Consider the following 20,899-nt stretch of genomic DNA (forward strand, 5'->3'; position numbering starts at 1 on the left):
GAGGGGGGGGAGAAGGGGTTTAAAGACCTCCCCTGCTTTGAAAGTAAACTCTGCTCCCTAATAGGATGAATGTAGTCACATGGAGCCTGTGGTGGGAGAAGTTTTGCTGAAGGGAAGCAGAGCCCACAGGAAGCTGGCTCAGAGCTAGCCAGATGGGCAGGGGAGACAGAACAGGCAAGGAGTCAGATAAGCAGTAAGTAAATATTGATCTTGTCATTGGTTTGTGGGAAGGCTGAAGGATGCTGTGGCTCTCAGTGTTTTTATGGCTTCTGAATATCTTTGGTACTATGATGGAATCAGCCTACTGGTTTTGGGATTCAGTTTTCTGGTGTCTAAATAAATCCTTCAGTTCTATCCTCTATCTGTACAGTTTGGCATATTTTGTGATCAAATGTCACGCGATACTTATAAGTCACGGTTTTTATTGTAATGGTGGGTGCTGTAAATATTGCATTGGCGCTACATGAATACATAAATGTAAGGGGAGATTTATATGAACTTATACAGAGTAAAGCAGAATCAGGAAAATACACACAATGACAACAAAAATATATATGTAAAGAACAGAACAATCAAAACCAAATACTGTAAAATTATAATGACCAAGTTTGATCTCAACGAATATATGGGAAAAATGTCTGGGTTTTTTTTATTTTTTGCAGAGGTGGAGGAATGTGAGTGTATAACACTACATATGTCAGATGATTTTTAGATGTTTTAGTTTTGCAGGACATACCCCCTCTTTTTAAAATTCTTTGCTGCAGGAGATGGTTCTTGGGGTTCAGGAGATAAGACTAGGAAATATGAGCGATGTAAATACAAAATATATCAAAACAATTTCATTTTAAAGGAGGAAAAAAATGAGATGATCATATGGCAAGTGGGAACAATAATTGGGAGCGTCTGAGTTTCACTAGATGTGATATTAAGAGAACTGAGGGAAGGACTTCTACCATTTGGGTGGACAATCTGTGATAAACTTATAAGAAGACATGGACAAGAGCCAATCAAGGTGATTGCATCACTAGAAGTAATTCCCACATTAATAAGATTATAGATTCATTTCAGTAACTCCAGATTTTTGAAGGTTATGTTAGCAGAACACAAGTTTGGAAAGAGCTATATGAAAGAGAAAGGTGGAAAAACCGACCGAGTAAGTTGAAAAGGTTTCAAATATTATCTTATATTTAAGACATACTGTAGGAACAGACTAGCTAAGTTAGAGAAGGTCATCATGAAGTGCATACCCTTTTGACCCAGAAATACCACTTCCAGGTCTGTATCCCAAAGAGATCATAAAAACAGAAAAAGGACCCACATGCATAAACATTTATAGTAGCTCTTTTTGCAGTGGCAAAAAATTGGAAATTCCATGTGATTACATTCAAATGGGGAATGGCTAAACAAGTTATGGTATATGAATGTAATGGAACACTATTGTGCTATAACAAACGATGAGTAGGCAGACTTCAGAAAAACCTATAAAGACTTATATGAAGTGATGCTGAGTGAATTGAGCAGAACCAGAAGAACATTGTAGAAAGTAGCAATCACACTGTATGATGACTGACTTTGATAGACTTAGCTCTTCTCAGCAATGCACCAAGGATCTAAGACAACTCCAAAGGACTCATGTTGGAAAGTACTATTCACACCCTGAGAAAGATCTTTGGAGTTTGAATGAGGATGGCAGCATTCTATTGCTCTCCTTTTCTTTTGTTGTTTTGTTTTGTTTCTTCTTTCTTGTGGTTTCTCCCATTAATTCTAATTCTTCTTTACATCATGACTAATGCGAAAATGTGTTTAATATGAATGTATAAGTAGCCTATATCAGAGTGCAAGACATTTTGGGGAGGGGGAGGAAATTTGAAACTCAAAATATTTTGGAAATGAATGTTGAAAACTAAAAATAAATTAATTTTAAAAAAGAAAAAGAAATATCTAGACTCACATAAACTGATGCTGAGTGAAATGAGCAGAACTAGGAGAACATTGTACACAGTAACAGCAACATTGTGTGATGACCAACTTTGATAGATGACTAACTTAACTCTTCTTCTCAGCAATACAAGGATCTAAGACAATTCCAAAAGACCCACGATGGAAAATGTTATCCACATCCAGAGAAAGAACTACGGAATCTGAATGCAAATCAAAAGCATACTATTTTCTCTTTTTTGTTTGTTTCTTCTTTCTCATGGGTCTTCCTTTTGGCTCTAATTCTTCACAATGTGAGTAATGTGGAAATATGTTTAATATGTTTGTCCATGTATAGTCTATATCAGACTGCATGTTATCTTGGGGAGGGAAGTCTGGAGGAATGGGGAGAAAATTAAGAACTCAAAATCTTATAGAAGTGAGTGCTGAAAACTAAAAACAAATAAATAATTAATTTTTTGAAAATATTTAAAAGGAAATTTGTTTCCTTAAAAGAAAAAAAATAGAGCAAGATGTAGCAAGCAACTCAGATATTATATAGTAACCCCACAATTTAAAAAAAACCCTAAAAGACAGCCATGAAGATTTAAGGGAGGACATGGGAAAGATGCTGCTGGGCTTTGATATCTACTGTTGAAGGGAATATCTACATTGAAGAAACCACAAATTCAATGAAATATAGCAATAACAGGCAGAAACTAATTAAAATCTTAAGGGGGAAAGTCATTCTGTCAAAGCATGGCATGTCATAACAAGTCATGTTCTTCTTACAGGTACTTGAGATGGAAAATATCTAAGTTTAATGGATTTCTAAAATTAAGATGGTCAGTCTTTTACTTGAGTCTCAAGATATATTAGTGATTAAAAACAGTGAATAATAGAAAACTAATTATATTCTAAGACGTTCAACAAGTTAACAAGATCTCCCAGAGAGGTATTTTGGCAAATGTAAATGCTAACCCTAAAAAAACCAGATAACTACTAATATGTCCTCTGCTGATACACACAAAATATCTCTCTCTATATATATATTTTTTACTCCAGATTCAGATGTAAAACAAAGTCAAAAGAAAATGTAACCCTACATCTTCTCAACAATGCAGGGATATAAGTCAATCCCAAAAGACACATGATGGAGAGAAAAACGTGCATCCAGAGAAAGAACTAGAAAGAACTAAATTTATATCCAGGTGGAAGCAAAATACCTGATCTTTTTCGTTCTCTTATTTGATTTTATGTCCTCTTTACCATTTTTCATTCCAGCTGGTATAATCCATCCTTATAACCTGACCATTGTATAATGTGAAAGTATTTACAGATCCTATACTTGATTATAAGATGCCATGGGGGAGAGGGGAAGGAGGGGGACAAAATGTGAAATTCAAGGAATTGTGGAATTGAATCCTGTAAACTAAAAGGAAACAAATTAATAAATTAAAAATTGAATTAAAAAAAAAAGAATTAACCAAGAGCAGTTTAACTTTTTACCATATTCCTACTTATCTTCAGTTTCAAATTCATGTTATCCATCATTTAAAAAAAATTGAACAAAATAAAAGCTGAATAGTTCTAAAAAAAAAAAAAAGAAAAGAAATTCGCATTAAGGATTTAAGGCAAGTAATAGGAATTAGACCTCCAGTTTCACTGGTATAATATATTTTTTAAAATTGCTATAATTACTAACTGCATGTGGCTATTTGTGGCTTATCTTCCATGCAGATGAAGTCCCTCTGTGCCCCCAGGAACCATGCTTTTTTGGAATACAGATTAAACTGCTAGGTAAGGCCTGAAGGCCTTTGTCTTTTGACAGTTCCCCTCACCAAGAGCAAATCTCTCCTCCAAGCACCTGATTTAAAAGGGTTAGAAAACCTTTGGAATTGCTGCTTAATTCTCTTTTGGAGTTCTAATGGTCAAGCTTAGCTTTCCTTTCATTAAATACTGTTAGATCATTAAAAAAAAAAAATGTAACCCTACAAAAGTAGATTTAAGGTTCTTACAAAAATATTTTCCATTAATATTAGTATAAGATGTCTAAACTTGAATGTGATTAGTACTCTTAAAATTCATTCCAAAAATATTTATCACATGAAATATTTAATTGTGAATTTAAATTAACACAGATGATATTTTAGAACTGGCAAACAGTAACAAAAGTAAGCAACTCTAAAAATTATCTTAAATCTACTCTATTTTACAGAGAACAGTGTTAAAAAAAAAAAAAAAGACTCATTCTAGGGGTGGCTAGGTGGTGCAGTGAATAGAGCACTGGCCCTGGAGTCAGAAGGACCTGAGTTCAAATCCAGCCTCAGACACTTAACACGTACTAGCCATGTGACCTTGGGCAAATTACTTAACCCCAAATGCCCTGCCTTCCCCCCCTCCAAAAAGTAAAAAAAAAAAAAAAGACTCATTCTATAGCAATAATACAAGCAAAAGAAATTGAACAAGCACAGAAACAGCAAATTATCACTTTTTTGCAGATAATATGATGGTTTACTAAGGGTCAACTAAAAAAATTAAAGCAATTAACTTTAGTAAAGTTGCAGAATATAAAACAGACCTCACACAAATATCAGCATTGCTATATATTACCAACAAAACCTACCAAATGAGCTAGAAAGTCTAAAATACATAGAGAAGGTATAAATTAACTCAGAATCTACCTGTCAAGACACAGAAAAACTTTATGATCAGAATTACAAAATATTCTTTACACAAATAGACAGATCTAAATAAATGGAAAAATAATAACTGCTGATGAGTACGACAAACCAATATAATAAAAATGACAATTAATTTACTAAATTAGTTTACTTATTCAGTACTCTACCAATTGAACTATCAAAGTATTACTTTAAAGAGCTAGAAAAAATAATAAAATTAATCTGGAGAAACAAAAAGTTCAGAATATGAAAGGAAATAATGAAAAAAAAAAGTGGGAAGGAAGGGGAATGGCAGTACCAGATCTCAATCTATGCTACAAGGTTATAATCATTAAAACAATTACATGCTGAGTAAAAAATAGAAAGCTTGATCAGTGGATGAGATTAGGTACATAATACACAGACACAAACACATTAGCCTTGTGTTCTGATAAACCCCAAAATACCAGCTAGTGGGGCACAAATTCAGTATTCAAAAAAAAAACTACTGAGAAAATTAGAAAGCAATTTGGCAGAAATTAGGTATAGACCAATATTTCACACTATATACTAAGATAAGCTCCAAATTAGTACATGATTTAAACATAAAGGGTGATGATATAAAAAAACATTAGAAGATAACAGAAGAAACTACCTGTCAGATTTATGGATAAGGGAAAAGTTCATGATTAAACATGAGAGGTTCACAGGATATAAAATGGACAATTCTGATTATATAAAATTTAAAAGTTTTTGCACAAACAAAACCAATGCCGGTAAAAATTAGAAGAGAAGTCAACAACTGGGAAAAAAATGTTCCCAACAAATTTCTCTGATAAAGATCTCATATCCAAAATATGCGGGGAAGTTAGTCAAATTTATAATAAGAACCATTTCTCAATTGATTAATGAGCTAAGAAGATGAATAAGCATTTTTGAGAGGAAGGAATCTAAGTTATCAATAGCCACATGAAAAAAATTTTCTAAATCACTAATAATTAGAGAAATGTAAATTAAAACAATTCTGAGGTACCAAACCAAACAAAGCTAATGAAAATAACAAATGCTGGAAAGACTATGGGAAAAGAGGCTCATTAATGCACTGCTTGTGGAACTGTGAACTTTTCATCCACTCATTGTGGAAAGCTACTTGAACTATGACCAAAAAGCAATTAAACCGTGTATCCCTTTTGACCCAGCAATACCACTACTAGGCCTTTATTTCAAAACAATAGAAAAGGACCCATGTGTACAAAAATATCTGTAGCTGTACTTTTTGTAGTGGCAATGAATTGAAAACTAAGGGGCTATCCCCCAGATTCTTTTGAGCAATAGCTAAACAAGTTATGATATATGAATATGATGAAATACTACTGTGCTGTAGGAAAACTTTTTGAACTGATTCAAAAAGAAGTGAGAACCTAGAGAACAAGTTATCCTATAATAACAATACTGTGAAGACAAACAACTTTGAAAAACTTAGGAACTCTGAGCAACACAATGGAACCAACCACATTTTCAGAGGACTCATGAACAAACACATGTCATCCACCTCCAGACAGAGGAATAAAAAACTCAAGAGTAAGACTGGAATCCATTTTGTGGGGAGGCTAAGGGGAACATAACTAATTAAGGATTTTTTATATGACTATACATATTTGTAATGGGTTTTATTTTTCTTACTTCTTAATAGGTAGAAGGGGAAGTGGGAGAGAAAAAATTTTTAAATGAAAACTTTTAAAAATTGAATTTTTAAAAACACTTGTAATACTGAAGAGCAATGTATAGTGGAGAGAAGAGAGAACCTGAGTTCAAATCCCTATGTGACCTTGGGAAAGTCATCTAATCTTAGCTCTATATTTGCTTATCTATAAAATGAAGGAGTTGGTGGCACAGTGGATAGAGTGAGGGCTTGAAATCAGGAAGACTCATTTTCCTGAATTCAAATCTGGCCTTAGACACTTACTAGCTATATGACCTTGGGCAAGTCACTTAACCCTGTTTGCCTCAGTTTCTTCATCTATGAAATGATCTGGAGAAGGAAATGGCAAAGCATTTCAAAATCTGCAATTGGATTGGAACTCGGGTCTTCCTATCCACTGTACTATCTAGCTGCCCTAACTTGGTAACAGACCTCTGTAAACATAGCTTTCAGTCATGTCCAACTCTTCATGAGTCCACAGACCATACTGACCATGGGGTTATCTTGACAAAGATCTTGCAGTAGTTTGCCATTTCCTTCTCCAACTCATTTTACAGATGAGGAAACAGAGGCAAACAGGGTTAAGTGACTTGCCCAAGGTCACACAGCTAGTAAGTGGCTGAGGCTAGATTACAACTTGGGTCTTTTTCATTCCAGGCCCAGAGTTCTATCCACTGTGTATCTAGCTGCCTCTAGAAATAAACATATCTTCATCATAAGGTCATACTTAGAAGTTTTTTCCAGTCAGAGCTTATATTCTCACTGGCACAGCCAGGATCACCTCTTCAACACAACAAGAGTATAACTTTAGTGCAGGACTGAGTTCACATACCACATCATTAATACAAATTATTTTCTTAAAGTAATCTTAGTTTAATGTTAAGAAGAATACCAACAAAAATTATACAAGACTGCCGGAGATAATTTTGTATGTTTTTGTTTTTGAAGAACACCACAAAATATATTTAGATCAAAAGGACAAAAACTTAGGCCGATAAAATTTATTTGACTATAAATTTTCAAAAGACAAACTTAATTTATAAATAAAGTTCAGTATCAAACAGTTTTATTATATCATCATTTGACTATAATAAAACAAGACTTGTAATTTTAAAAGACTGTCAGTTTATCATTTACACTCCTTATAACTTATACCTTTATTTTTCTGTTATTACAGAATTCTTGACCTTCTTTTGGAAACATCTCTGTATCTCCTCTAAGTTTTCAGAGCCTCTTACATATTTCTCCAAATCACATAAGGAAAATGAAATCATAAATGAGTATGGAGTAACAAATATCTTCTTAGATTTACATTAGTTAATGTTAAAATGTAAAATCTCTTGCCTAATGATAAAAGTATAAATATTTAAGGAAGCATGTGATATACTCAGTGCCATATTGTAGTTAATGAACTTGGTTGTAAATTAAACGCTACTACGTACCAGGCACTGTGCTAGAGGCTACAGATACAAAGACAAATATTAAAGTATACCCACCCAAAAGGAGGGTATTACATTCTTTGGGTTGGGGAGGCCTGCTAGACTATATATGTAAGTATACATAACATACAGACAAGGTAAACATAAGGTTATTTTGAGTGGGAGGTAGTAACAGCTGGGAGGGTGGAAAATCAGGAAAAGTCTCACATGGAGCTGAGCTTAGAAACTATGAATTCTAAGATGCAGTAGTAAAGAAGCAGCAAACTTCAGTCATGGGAGACAGAGAACACAAAGGCACAGCAGCAATAAGGACAGGTGGGCTGGACTACAGAATGTTTGAAGGAGTAATACATAATAAATCTGGTGAGGCTGGATCACAGGATCATGCATGTAGAGCTCAGTGATCTCACAAATCTTCTAATCCTGTACCTTATTTTACAGATGAGAAAATGAACCCAAGGGAGGCTAAAGGACTAGTACAAGGTCACACAGGTAATAAATGGATAAAACTTAAATCCAAATTCTCTACCTCCAAAGTTCTTTTCCGTTGCACCATACCAAGTTAAATACGAAACAGAGGCAGCTGTATTTGATCTTCGAATTAAAAGGGAACCCTGGAGTTCATTGAGTAAGAGAATGAAATGGCATATCTCTGCCTTAAGAACATCACTTGGTAGGAAAATTCTTGACCAAATAAGGGATAGAAAGGATTGGAGGAGACAAAAATGGATAATTCTGATTATATAAAAGTGAAAAAAAATATTAGCACAAATAAAATCAGTGCAGTTAAAATTAGAAGGAAAATTTTTTTGCAGGAAATTCTGATAAAGGTTTAATATACAAGTCATATATGGGATTGATTCAAATATAAAAGAACAAGAGTCACTCCCTAATAGATGGTCAAAGGATGGGGCAGCTAGGTGGCACCGGCCTTGGAGTCAGGAGGACCTGTGTTCAAATCTGGCCTCAGACACTTGACACACTAGCCACGTGACCTTGGGCAAGTCACTTAACCCCAATTGCCCTGTCCTCCCTGCTCCAAAAAAGGAAAAAGAAAAAAAAAAGGCCAAAGGATATAGTCAAATCATTCTGGAAAGCAATTTGGCACTATTCCCAAAGAGTCACTAAAGTGTTTGTACCCTTCAGACCAGAGATAACCCTACTAGGCAATACTCCAAAGAGAACAAAGAAAAAGAGAAAGGACTCATATTTACAAAAAAATATAGTAGCATGTTGCTGTAATAAAGAACTGGAAATCAAGAGGGCACTCATTAATTGGGGAGACGCTAACAAACAAATTATGGTATACAAACGTAATATATTGCTGTGTTACAAGAAATAACAAAAGGAACAGTTTCAGAGAAACCTGGGAAGACTTATAAGAACTGATATAAAATGAGAGAATTTACACGTATATAACATTGTAAAGAAAAACAACTTCAAAAGATTTAAGAACTCTGATCAATGCAATGACCAACAGACAACTACAGAAAAAAAAACAACAGACCAACTACAGAAAACTGATGGCAAATCACCCATCCCACCTTTTAACAGAGAGGTGATAAACTAGAGGTCCAAGATAAGACACATGTTTTCAGACATGCTCAATGTATGTATTTGTTTTGTTGGACTATGCTTATTAAAGGGAAGAGCTTTTATAGAGGGAGGGACACGAAATGAGGACTTCAAAGAAAAATAGCAGCAGCAATGAAACACGTAAAAAATTCACAGCAAACAGGAAGTTTGGGAACTATCATGTTAAAATTACTATACGCTTTAAAAAAATAAACCAAGCTATATATAATAGAAACTCAAGGTTTCATATGGAATACTCTTTCTGTTTTTTATCATATATGGAAATGATCTTATTTACCAAGTTTGTAATTATAAGAAAGAATTTTTTAAAAAGGAATATCACACTTTGGTATCTGTGTGGTTGGGTAATTTCTTTGGTATCCCATAATGCCCACAAGATTAGATACATGGCAAGTGCTGTTTTTATTTAAGTACCTTTAAAAAAAATGGGGGCTTGGGGTTAAGTGACTTGCCCAAGGTCACACGGCTAGTAAGTGTGTCACGTGTTTGACGTCAGATTTGAAACTCAGGTCCTCCTGACCCCAGGGCCAGTGCTCTATTCAATGTGCCACCTAGCCACCCCTAAAAAAAGTTTTAAATGAAGAAGTACTGACCCAGATTTAAAAAAACACCTAATTTAGGCCTTGCAGTTTTGTTTTGAAAAATAAAATGTTTCCCTTTCGTGGGAGATATCACGATACAATAGAAGGAGCAGTATATTTTGAGTCAGAAGACCCAGGTATCAATCCTAGCTCTACCTTCTACCTGTTTAACCCTAAAGCAAATATCTTAATCTCTCTGTATTTCAGTTTCATGTGGAAAATGAGAAGATTGGACCAGATGAACTCTATGTCTTTGACTATCTGCTCACTAAATACCAGTGACAAAAAGAATATATTTAAGTTACATATCATGGGAAATTTAAGGGAGAAAGGGTAGAAAAAGAAGAGGGAACAAAGGAGAGTAGTAGACAAAGATACCAAGAGAAAGACCAGAGCAGCTACAGACCTCCATAGAACAAGAAAAAGATTTTGAGTCTTATTAGTATGCTGTTGATAAATATGCCTAAATTAACACTACCATTTTTGCAACAATAGGCACAAATGTTGCTTTAATCTCTTGCCTAGTGGTATGGACAAAAACTAAAAATCTATAGCACAGCTCTTCCACTCCTTACTTAAAAAATCCTCCAATGTAGTAACCTCAAGGTCAGCTAAATTTATCTTTTATCCTTTAGTAAATAAGAATGATTTAGTATTAGTATAGTAATTACTCCTATCCAATACAGATAAAATTATGTTTAAAAAATTATTCATTACTTAAAAGTTTAAAGTTTCTCCTAAAATCTTGTTTGTGAGTTGACTGGCATACCTACCTTTCCATTAAAGAATATGACAAACTTTAGTCAGTATATTGATAACTCATTTGCTAAATCAAAACACGTAACATAATTTTAGAGTTTTCAAGGGACACTAGTGTTCATATAGTTCAGTCCTTTTCCTATTTTAGCATGGGAGGGTGGGGGTGTTTAAGAAAGTAAGGAAAGTGAAGCCAAGAAAAGTTAGGTAATTTGCCTATGGTCACAAAGTAGCAGAATCAGGACGACAACACAGTCTGTCAACAAGTATTTATTAAGCACTTATTACACCAAGTACCAGGCATGGAGCAAAGCCTTGGGGAATACAAAGAAAAAAACAGCTATAATGTCAAGGAGACGACATTGTAATGAGGGAGATCAAATGCAAACAATATGAATGTACAAGATACATGCTGCACAAATTGTAAGTTTCTAGACCCTTAGACAAATCATTTCCACAACAAAGAAGGATTTAAAATTTTTCTAAGACACTTCTCCCTTTTGCTCTCTATCCTTTGTCCAAACTTGACTTAAGTAACCATCAGGCATTCTGATATCTAATAGAATAAGTATAAATTTATTTTCTCATAAACTGGCATCTGAATTACTGTGAATTCTAAAATAGTAATACTGAATTAATGAAATGTTAATATACCTCTCTTTTTTATAAATTAATCCTGGTGGAAAATTTCTAGCAATTAAAGTATAACTTTTTATTACAGGAAATGAAGATATAATAATATAATTCAAGGCTTTTCATATGAGCTTTCTTTTTTTTTTTATTATAGCCAGGGTTTTATTAGCATTATTATCAACACTAACAAAATAGCTCAGGGATTATAAGAACCAAATCTAAAAAGATAGGTAAGTGTATTTTCCTACAGAACATATATTCTATTTTCTCTTAGGAAAAAGTTGACCAGGAAAACAAAGACCATAAGACAGTTTAACTAAGGCTTCTAATTTTCCTATGTAATAAATAGCAAGACATACATATAAAGTAGGGCTCACTGCATTCATCATCAGGTTAAAAATTCTTTTAATAATTTAAATAAATGAAGAACAATATGCTTTTGACATGATGATGACACTGGTCAGGGGGGTCATATGGCAATCTGAAAGACTAAACAGATTTAAATATGATGAAACTTGGACATATCACAATATGTTCAAAGAAGAAAAAATAGCAAATTAACTATACTCATCCAAGGCTATACACTGACTATCACTTATTCAAGGTCATAGGAAAAGGTACTTATCAAAAGTAAGGGAAGATTGACACAGGTTGAAATAAACCATGGAAAATCATAAACTCCAGGTAAGATTACTACTATCCTACTCGAAATCAATCAAATTACTATCTTAAAGAGATAATCCTTTTTTTATACATTTTGTTCCTAAGAATTCTACACAAAAAGATTTCATAAAACCCTGTAAAATTAACTCTAATAAGCTATCAGTACTGGAAACTGAAATAATGACCTTTTAGAACTTAGTTTATTAAACTGTTATTTACTTTTCCTTGATCTTTTGAAAAGTAGAAATAAGAATGTGAAACAAAGCACTAAAGTTTGAAAATGATTTATGCATATGCATTGTCAGTAATAAAAGGTCACAAAGCCCAAAGAGACAGATTACATTGATTTAGCTTAGATCTGATTAAAATGAGGACCTATAAAGGGTTTATAACACAATACAACCTTTACTAAATAGTTAAAAATGAACTACTGTGATGAATGTATTCAAGTTTAGATTTTAAATTCTATTTCACTATAACCACATACTACTCCAAAACTCTCTTAACTTTAAAGATCTATAATACTCATCACAGTCTCTAACTTAAGTTTTTGGCCACTCCAAAATCATCCTATAGTCAATTTGCTTCTCCTTTCTCTATTTAGTCTGGTCCTTGGACAGCCAGCTTAACAGGGTCTTCTAGGTGGACAATCCAGTGGTAGGTAGCCTTTAAGAATCCAGGATCAACTTCCTCACCATAGTGAGACATCTAAGTATGACTTTATAGTTACAGACACAAAGTCATACATTTTAAAAGTGCTAAAAATGAACTAGATCACTCTCTTGAAAATAAAATTATTAAATTTCCTTACTTCTATAAATCTATGAAGTCGATTTCTTTAAAAGTTACTAAAAGAAGAAAACAGACTCTAGAGTCCAATGGTGTCAAACTAAAACAGAAACAAGGACCACAAAACTATCCATAAAGATCCCAGCAGGCCATATATTGACTTAGTTTTTAAATGTAATATTATCAATGGTTTATTGCATTATTTGTTTGCTAAATATTTCCCCATTACAGTTTATTCTGGTCTGCCATACTTGGGAATGTTGTGGGCTGCAGGAATCCCACTGGTCATGTGTTTTTAGCACCTCTGTCCTACACCATAGTGATAATCATTATGCAGTATATCTAGTTTATTTACCCAATATTAAAAGAACTATGTTTATGGATAACTTAATATTTAATATGGAGAAAGGAAAGACTGCCTAAATTTAAGTAAGATTGTAAAAAGAGGTCTTGAGAAAAAATGAAGGTGAGAATTAAAGATAAATTTGTAGAATAGATGTATGTAAACACATTTTGTAAATATATGCTTATGTAATATAGTTATACTACACTGACTAAACCAAGATTCTCTATATGTGACACATATGTGCACAAATACAGAAAAATGCTTCCATAGTTAATTTCTAATGTAAATAAATATAATCTATACTTAAAAGACCTATTGGGTTTCAAGTCCAGAAAAGGGAGAAAGGGAATTAAGGCCTATAATTCATTTACATATCAAACCAACCACATTAAATAACAAGTTACATTTATAATATATAGCGAAATGACCTATAAATCCACATTGAGAGAATAAGAGATTTGGGGAGTGGAGGAATAAAAAAGGAAAAAGGAAGAGGTAACTTGATAACAGAGAACATTTTGGAGGATAAATGGGGATTTTGGACATGAGAATACCAGTAGTCATTTGGAAAGGTCACCAGGATGTAACAGGAATACAAAAAGAGAGGTAAAAAGGTTATAATGGGAACTTTTTTCAAAATCTTGCTATTATTATTGTTGGACTGTTCCAAGTCTTGTCCAACTCTTCATGATCCCACTTGGGGTTTTCTTTGCAAAGATAATGGAGAATTGACAGTTCCTTCTCCAGCTCATTTGACAGATGAGGAAACTGAAGCAAACAGGATTAAGTGACTCGCCCAGTTTTACAAGGCTGGTAAGTATCTGAGGTTAGCTTTTATCTGGGGTCAATCTCGGGTCTTTCTGCCTTCAGGCCTGTTGTTGTATCAACTGCACCACTCAGCATTCAAAATCTTGCTGAGAGCTAATCCTAAAGCTACCCAAAGGGGAACTCTTGTCTTCCTTCCTACTAACTGAAGCATGGACCCCAAGCTCTTAGCTCTTATGTCACAGAACTTGAAACCAGTATTACTGATTTAGATTAAATACGCTCTTATGGACTATCCCAAAAACCAACTCACTCTAACACTGTTATAATGGGAAAAGATTCCAAATCATAAATAACTTTAAAAGTTTAGAAATACAACTCAATTGAGTTTGAGATTGCCCACATATATATTCTGATACCAGTTAATAAAAAGGATGCATTCCATTAATATTCCTTTGTAAAAAAAAATAATAATAAAATTCACAACTAGAAATAGAAATAATATAAAAGGCATTGTTGTTGTTCGGTTATGTCCAACTTTTTGTGACCCCTTTATGAAATTTTCTTGGCAAAGATGCTGGAGTGGTTTGCCATTTCCTTCTCCAGTTCATTTGACAGATAAGGAAACTAAAACAAACAAGGCTAAGTAACTTGCCACAAAGCAAGTAAGGGTTTGAATCAGAACTTGAACTCAGATCTTCCTGACTTCAGGCCAGTGTTTTATCTACTGCACCACCTAGGTGCCCCTAAAAGGCATAGTGATACATTGTAGGTCATCTAATAAGGAGAGTTTTAGGTACCAAGATAATTATATGCTAACCCTGAATCACATGGAAAACAATGGCTAACACAAGTATCTAAGTGTCTTGGGGCAAAGGTGGAGAAAGTTAGGGCATAATTCAATATAAAGCAGGCAAAGTAAAAAGGATAAAAAAATGCTTAAATGTTTTCTTCATTGAAAAGGCCATCTACAACAGGTGCCTCTACTTTCTCTCCTCCTAGCTCTCTCCAGCTTCTAATCTCATCATTCCACTAAAAGTGCTCTGTCCACAGTTACCAATGATCTTTTAATTGCCAAATCCAATATACTTTTCTCAGTTATCATTCTTCCTGACCTCTCTGCAGGCTCTAACACTCTTGATCACCCTCCCTCTTCTCCCTGATACTCTCTTCTCTCTAGGTTTTCAGAATACCAATCTCTCCTGGTTCTCCCCTACCTATCATGAGTGCTCCTCAGTCTCCTTTGCTGAATTCTCATCTAGTTCATACTCCCTAACCACTGGTATCACTAAGGGATTTGTCCTGGGCCCTCTTTTCCTACTATTCTACTTCACTTGGTTGATTTCATCAGCAACCAAGGATTAGCTATCATTTCTATGTTGATGTTTCTCAAATCTACATATCCTGGCCTAACCCTTCTGCTGACCTCTAGTTTTCCATCCTTTCAGACATCTCAAACTGGATGTCCAGTAGAAAGCTTGAAACACAACACAACCAAACTGAACTCATCATCTTTCTCTATAAACCCTCATTTTGTTTTTATCTTCCCTTTTACTGTCAAGGGTACCACCATTTTCCAATTCTCCCCAGACTTGAAATTTTGGTGTCATCCTTGACTCATGCCACCCCACCTCCCCCACATCCAATCTGTTGCCAAGGGCAGTTGACTTCACCTTTTTGCTGTCTCTCATATATTCCCCCCCTCCTCCTCTGACACTGCCACCACCATGGTGATGACCCCTATCAACTCAAACATGGACTATTACAATAGTCTGCTAGTAGAGTAGGTCTGCTTGCCTCAAATATCTCCCCACTCCAATCCATCCTCCATTGGCCAAAAAAGTACACAAGGTCAATGTCATATCCCTACTTAATAAATTTCAGTGGCCCTTACAAGCCTTCAGGATCAAATACAAAATCCTTTGATGTTCCAAGCCCTTCATAACTTACCTCACCTCCATCTTTCCAGCCTTCTTATACTTTATTTCCCCTCACATAGTCTTTGATCCAGTGACACTGGTCCTTTTGCTGTTCCATGAACAAAACACACTACCTTTTAGCCCTGGGCATTTTCTCTGAGTCTCTCCCACACCTGGATCTGGATTGCTCTCACTCCTTATTTCCACCTCCTGGTTTCCCCACCTTAAGTCAAGTGCCAAATAAAATCCTATTTTTTACAGTAAGCCTCTCCAAATCCCTCTTAATTCTAGTGCCTTCCCCTTATTATTTCCTTTTTATCTCATATAAATCTTATTTGTACATATTTGGTTTCCTGTTCTCCAGCCCATTAGATTGTGAGCTCTATGAAGGCAAGGGTTGTCTTTTGCCTTTTTTGCTATCCCAGTACTTAGCATAGTGCCTGGTATGTAGTAAATACTTAATGACTGTTTATTGATGGACTAAAAGGAGAGAGACCTATCAGCAGGCAGATGTGTGAGGTCTGGTCAATATGGGCCATAAGTTCCTCCTACCATCAGTAGCACCTTAGACAAGACTGAATGACTTCAACCAGTTTCCCCAGAAGCATATATATAAGCATGTGTACAAATATACACATCTTTGACTTTTGGGGGCAGGAGGGGGTGGTGGTGGCAGGTTTGGGGAAAGGGGAGGTTTATTCTCTAGGTCGTTTCAGTATTTTTTTAATAAGGAAAGAAATAAAAATCAATAAATCAACTCTTATGACAAATTTATCACAAAGCAGTCATTCCAATGATATTTCTCCACTAGGGAGGCAGGAAATTAATTTAAGGGTTTACCTGATTCATCAGGTACAAATGAAAGTTTTTAAAACTAGGACTGTCACAATCTTAAAACTATATCACATAAAGAATGGGTCACATCACTTACCCTGAATAGCACTAACAAAATTACATAGCAAAAGGCACTCTGCCCAACCAAGAAACCACACTTTACATTATAAGTACATACTAAACTTAAGTCATTCTTGGAAGTCTTCTAAAAAGAACAAAATTATTCTTATAAAAGTTGATTCCTCGTAAATAAGCCCTAAATGCTGAAATCTATTACATCTATTTGGAAGTAAGAAGGCGCCTGCAAAACAACATGGAAAAAAGATGACAGTGTTATAAATGACTTACATCTTTATTCACTAATATTTCCCAATAAAAACCAAATAGGAACATCTATTTAAATGAAAAGGAATTAAATACTATGTCTAAAATACGCCTTACTGGACTTGACCAAACAAATGTTTATAAAATAGGAGAGGTATGTGAATTTATCAAACATAGCTAATACTATGGAATTATCAAGAAGTGCCTCAAACTTCTGGGAAGTGATAGTGAAATTATCTTTCATAACCACAGCTTCTGAGAATCTCTATTTTAGCTAAACCTAAACCTAAAAATAATTGAGGCCCCAGTTCATACTAAATATAAAAATCTAATCTGTGATAACTGGTTTCAAGAGGGCCTGCTAAAGCTTACCTCAAGGGAACCTACTGCAGATAATGTCCCATTCACTTGTACAGAGTCCTTTCAGCTGCCTGCCAGTTGTCTCTGTGGAAGGGAAAGCCTGATGAGTCAGAGCCCTATGCCACACTCCTTTGAAGTTTGAGGATGCCCGTATATTACTCCATAAAATGATCCAGGCAATAAAAGATCAGATGCTTATGAATGCCACACAACGTGAAGATGGCTTTTTCAGTACTCTCCACTAAAAACCAATACCAAATCTATAGTTAATGAGTGCTGGAAAGCCTGTTGATGCTCAGTGTCAACACAATATAGCTACACTAACCCAAGAAAAACAAAGATTAGAATAGATCAAAGTCAGAAGGCAGTTACACTGATAGGGAAAAACTAAGAAATGTATTAACTATTTAATGAAAGACTGCCAGATTGCCTTAACATCTAATGAGATGAAACTCCAAAGGATCAATCAACCAAAACTGAAAATGCATGATCAACTATTAAGAATACCTCAAGACTTTCCAACACAAATGTGTTTTAAAAGATGCTACTAAGTACAGCATGCTCAAAATTGATCTATACCCCAACTCCAAATATGTGCTTATTCAATACATGTTTTCATGAAGGAAAGAAGAAGAGAAATTCTTTAGATTTTTAATTATATAAAAGAATGAACACCAATAGCAAAATCTAAAAAGAGGAATATCTGTGCCCCACCAAAAGGGAAGCATGCTTACATGCATGCACACACAAGAAACAAATACTTCAGGATGAAACTAAAAAGGTTTAAGAATAAATATAAAGAAGAAATGTTGACATATATTCAATGTTACTTGAAAAAAAATCACCTTAACATCCTAAAATTATTTCTGCCAACTTTCTAATTTCAAGACCAAAAACATTTTATATAGCCAATATTTAAGGTCACCTATATATCCAGACCATAATTTCTTTTAACTGCCAACATTACTACAATTTGTAGATAAGAGTAAGTTTTATTCTTTATGGTATGTTTTATTTCAATGAACTTTAAATATTAACCTTCAGGACAAGCATAATTAATGAAAAGAAAAATATCTACTTAGCAAAGGTGATGCAGATTTTTTAACAGAATTATACACAACTACATACCTCTGATTCTTTATCACTTAGAGATCCCAAGCTTCCAAAACTGTGATTAGAACTTTCATTATTTGTTGATGCCTGTTAAAAACAAAAAACTTTAAGTTAAAAAAAAAGCAATAAAGTCTAATCATATGTAAGCATAATGATAAGGGAATGCATTAAATTTGGCTATAAATATTGAAATAATAAACTAAAAATAAAATTTCCATTCATCTAAATCCTTAAGTACTATATAATTAATAATTTATTTTTCCTTTTCAAAGGAATGAGAACCATACTGAAAAGAAATCAAAAAGAAACAAGTCATAAAAATAATAAAAATGTCATATTAAATATGACAAAATAGTTTCATTCTCAAATTGGTATTATTTCACTTAAAATATAAAAAACTGCACTTTGAAAAAGAACTTAAAAGAATGCCTACAAGTGTTGCTTTAAACCTAAAAGCTTTATTTAGGTAACAAGTTTGATATAACCAATTCCCACTATAAATACATGAGCTGGGTGTAAGTAGAATAGAAGGAAATTTAAATTATTCTCAGCCAGGATTCAGTTATTTGTAAAGGTTAGGGCAGCAGATGAACTGCAAGACATAGACCAGAAAAGAAGATTTCAAAGAAGAATATAATGCTAACAGAATCCAGGACCTCAGGCTGAAGCAGAAAACATAAATTAAGATCAAGGACAAGGATCAGATCCCCCCCCAGAATAGCTATCAGAGAAAAGACTGGAAAGCTGAACAAAACGGTAAAGTATTTATAAAATACATTCATTAAATACCTATCGAACAAATACATGTATACTTTAGTCAAGGAGACAAGAAGATAGTAAGGGGGAATAGATTTTAAAGTTAATATAGCTTCAACCTTGAGACAGAGTAGCTCATCCTGAGAAAAAGAACCTTCTTTCCTAGGGATTGAGGGGACACCAAGAGGATGAATGAAGGGGATAAGAAGAGTAAGTGAAACAAAAACTGAATCTAAAGCAATTCAATCTGGGGCCATGTAGAAAAATAACCTCACTTTTAGAAGCCTCTTTTATTTATCCTTTTTGTCAACGGAGGGAGATTATCTGTTACTTGACTAGTGCAAGAAGCCTGATAGATAAAAAGATGAGATGGGGGACTTACTAAGGAGGTAAACCAGATAAATGCTCATATTCTTTAAATTATACATATCTTTGAAATCCCTCACCACTGCAATATTCTTGCTCACTCAACACTGATTTATGTGGGCTGGTGATCTTAAAATAATGTTGAAGAAAAAACTGATTTGTTAATCGAACTTCTTAATAAAAGTTCCATAAGTGAACCAACTGACGAATAAAGCAATACCTTTCTACTTGAAAGATTAAAGGGATGGCATCTAATTCTTATACCGTGTTTCCCCGATAATAAGACACTGTCTTATTATTTTTTTGGACAGAAAAACACCAGAGGGCTTATTTTCAGGGGAGGGCTTATTTTAATGAACATTGACAGCAATTTTAATAAACAGGTAAATGTGAACAAAAAATGTACTAAAGGCTTTATTCAATAAGCAAATCACTGGGGAAGAACAGGATGATGCGCTCACTGCTGCAGCTCTGATTGGATGTAGCTCGGAGCGTTTCACGGGGGGGGGGGGGGGAGACGGTGCATACAGAGGGTACCGTAATATAGCGTGTAGCGCAGGGGATCACCTTCACTACAATAGCAATCTCAATAGGGCTCATTTTCGGGGGAGGGCTTATTTTAGAGGAATCTTACACAGTAAGGAGAGGGCTTATTTTCGGGATAGGTCTTATTATCGGGGAAACACGGTAATTTAGAATTCAGACAGCCAAATCAAGCTTATCCATTTTCTTCATAAGTTTGTAAAGTTCTATTATGACCCCTTAGCCTATATCTATAGATAGAATAGCCATGATCTTTTTTTAGTCTATGCTCAAATGGAAAGTATCTCCACCTCCTCGATGATTTTAGTTTCTCTGCACTTTATCCATCTTCACTATGATATTTTAGAGGATAGAGCAAATGTCAATAAACCATGAAACTTTACACAAGGCTAGGATACTGTTATTATGTTTCATCTTGTTTCCAATGCAATTCTCTCCCCAAACCCTCCCCCAGCGCCTCTCGCTGCAGCATGAAGATGCTCTTGGGCTCTTGATACCATCATTTTTTAAAACTTCAAAATTATTTTATTTTTCCCAATTACATGTAAAAACAAATTTTAATATTCATTTTTAAAAGAACTTTTTGTTCCAAATTCTCTCTTTTCCCTCTCTCCCCTCTCTGAGATGGTAAACAATTTAATATGGGGTATACATGCACAACCATGCAAAATGTATTTCCATATTTGCCATGTTCTGAAAGAAAACAGACAAAAAAAACACACAAAAAAAATAAAGTGAGAAAGTGAAAAATAGTATGCTTTGAGCTTGTTATACACCATCATAATGCATTTATGTATTAAAATTATCTGTAGAAGTCCCATCTCTTGATGGAAC

The 20,899-nt window shown here is 34.4% G+C and overlaps 1 protein-coding gene across 2 annotated transcripts in view; it reads right to left on the reverse strand.

Annotated features, from left to right (window-relative positions):
* Window positions 1-20,899, reverse strand: part of TLK1 (tousled like kinase 1) — a 181,876-nt gene that overhangs the window by 98,757 nt on the left and 62,220 nt on the right. For both annotated transcript variants that reach the window (XM_069079680.1, XM_069079679.1), the window contains exon 3: window positions 18,416-18,487. In XM_069079680.1, coding sequence (XP_068935781.1) covers window positions 18,416-18,487 — 72 coding nt within the window. The remainder of the gene's footprint in view (window positions 1-18,415; window positions 18,488-20,899) is intronic.

The sequence above is a fragment of the Petaurus breviceps genome, unplaced genomic scaffold (genome assembly GCF_028583685.1).
Source record: "Petaurus breviceps papuanus isolate PSGF00001 unplaced genomic scaffold, PetGlider_PUasm1.0 91133, whole genome shotgun sequence".
Classification (NCBI taxonomy): Eukaryota; Metazoa; Chordata; class Mammalia; order Diprotodontia; family Petauridae; genus Petaurus; species Petaurus breviceps.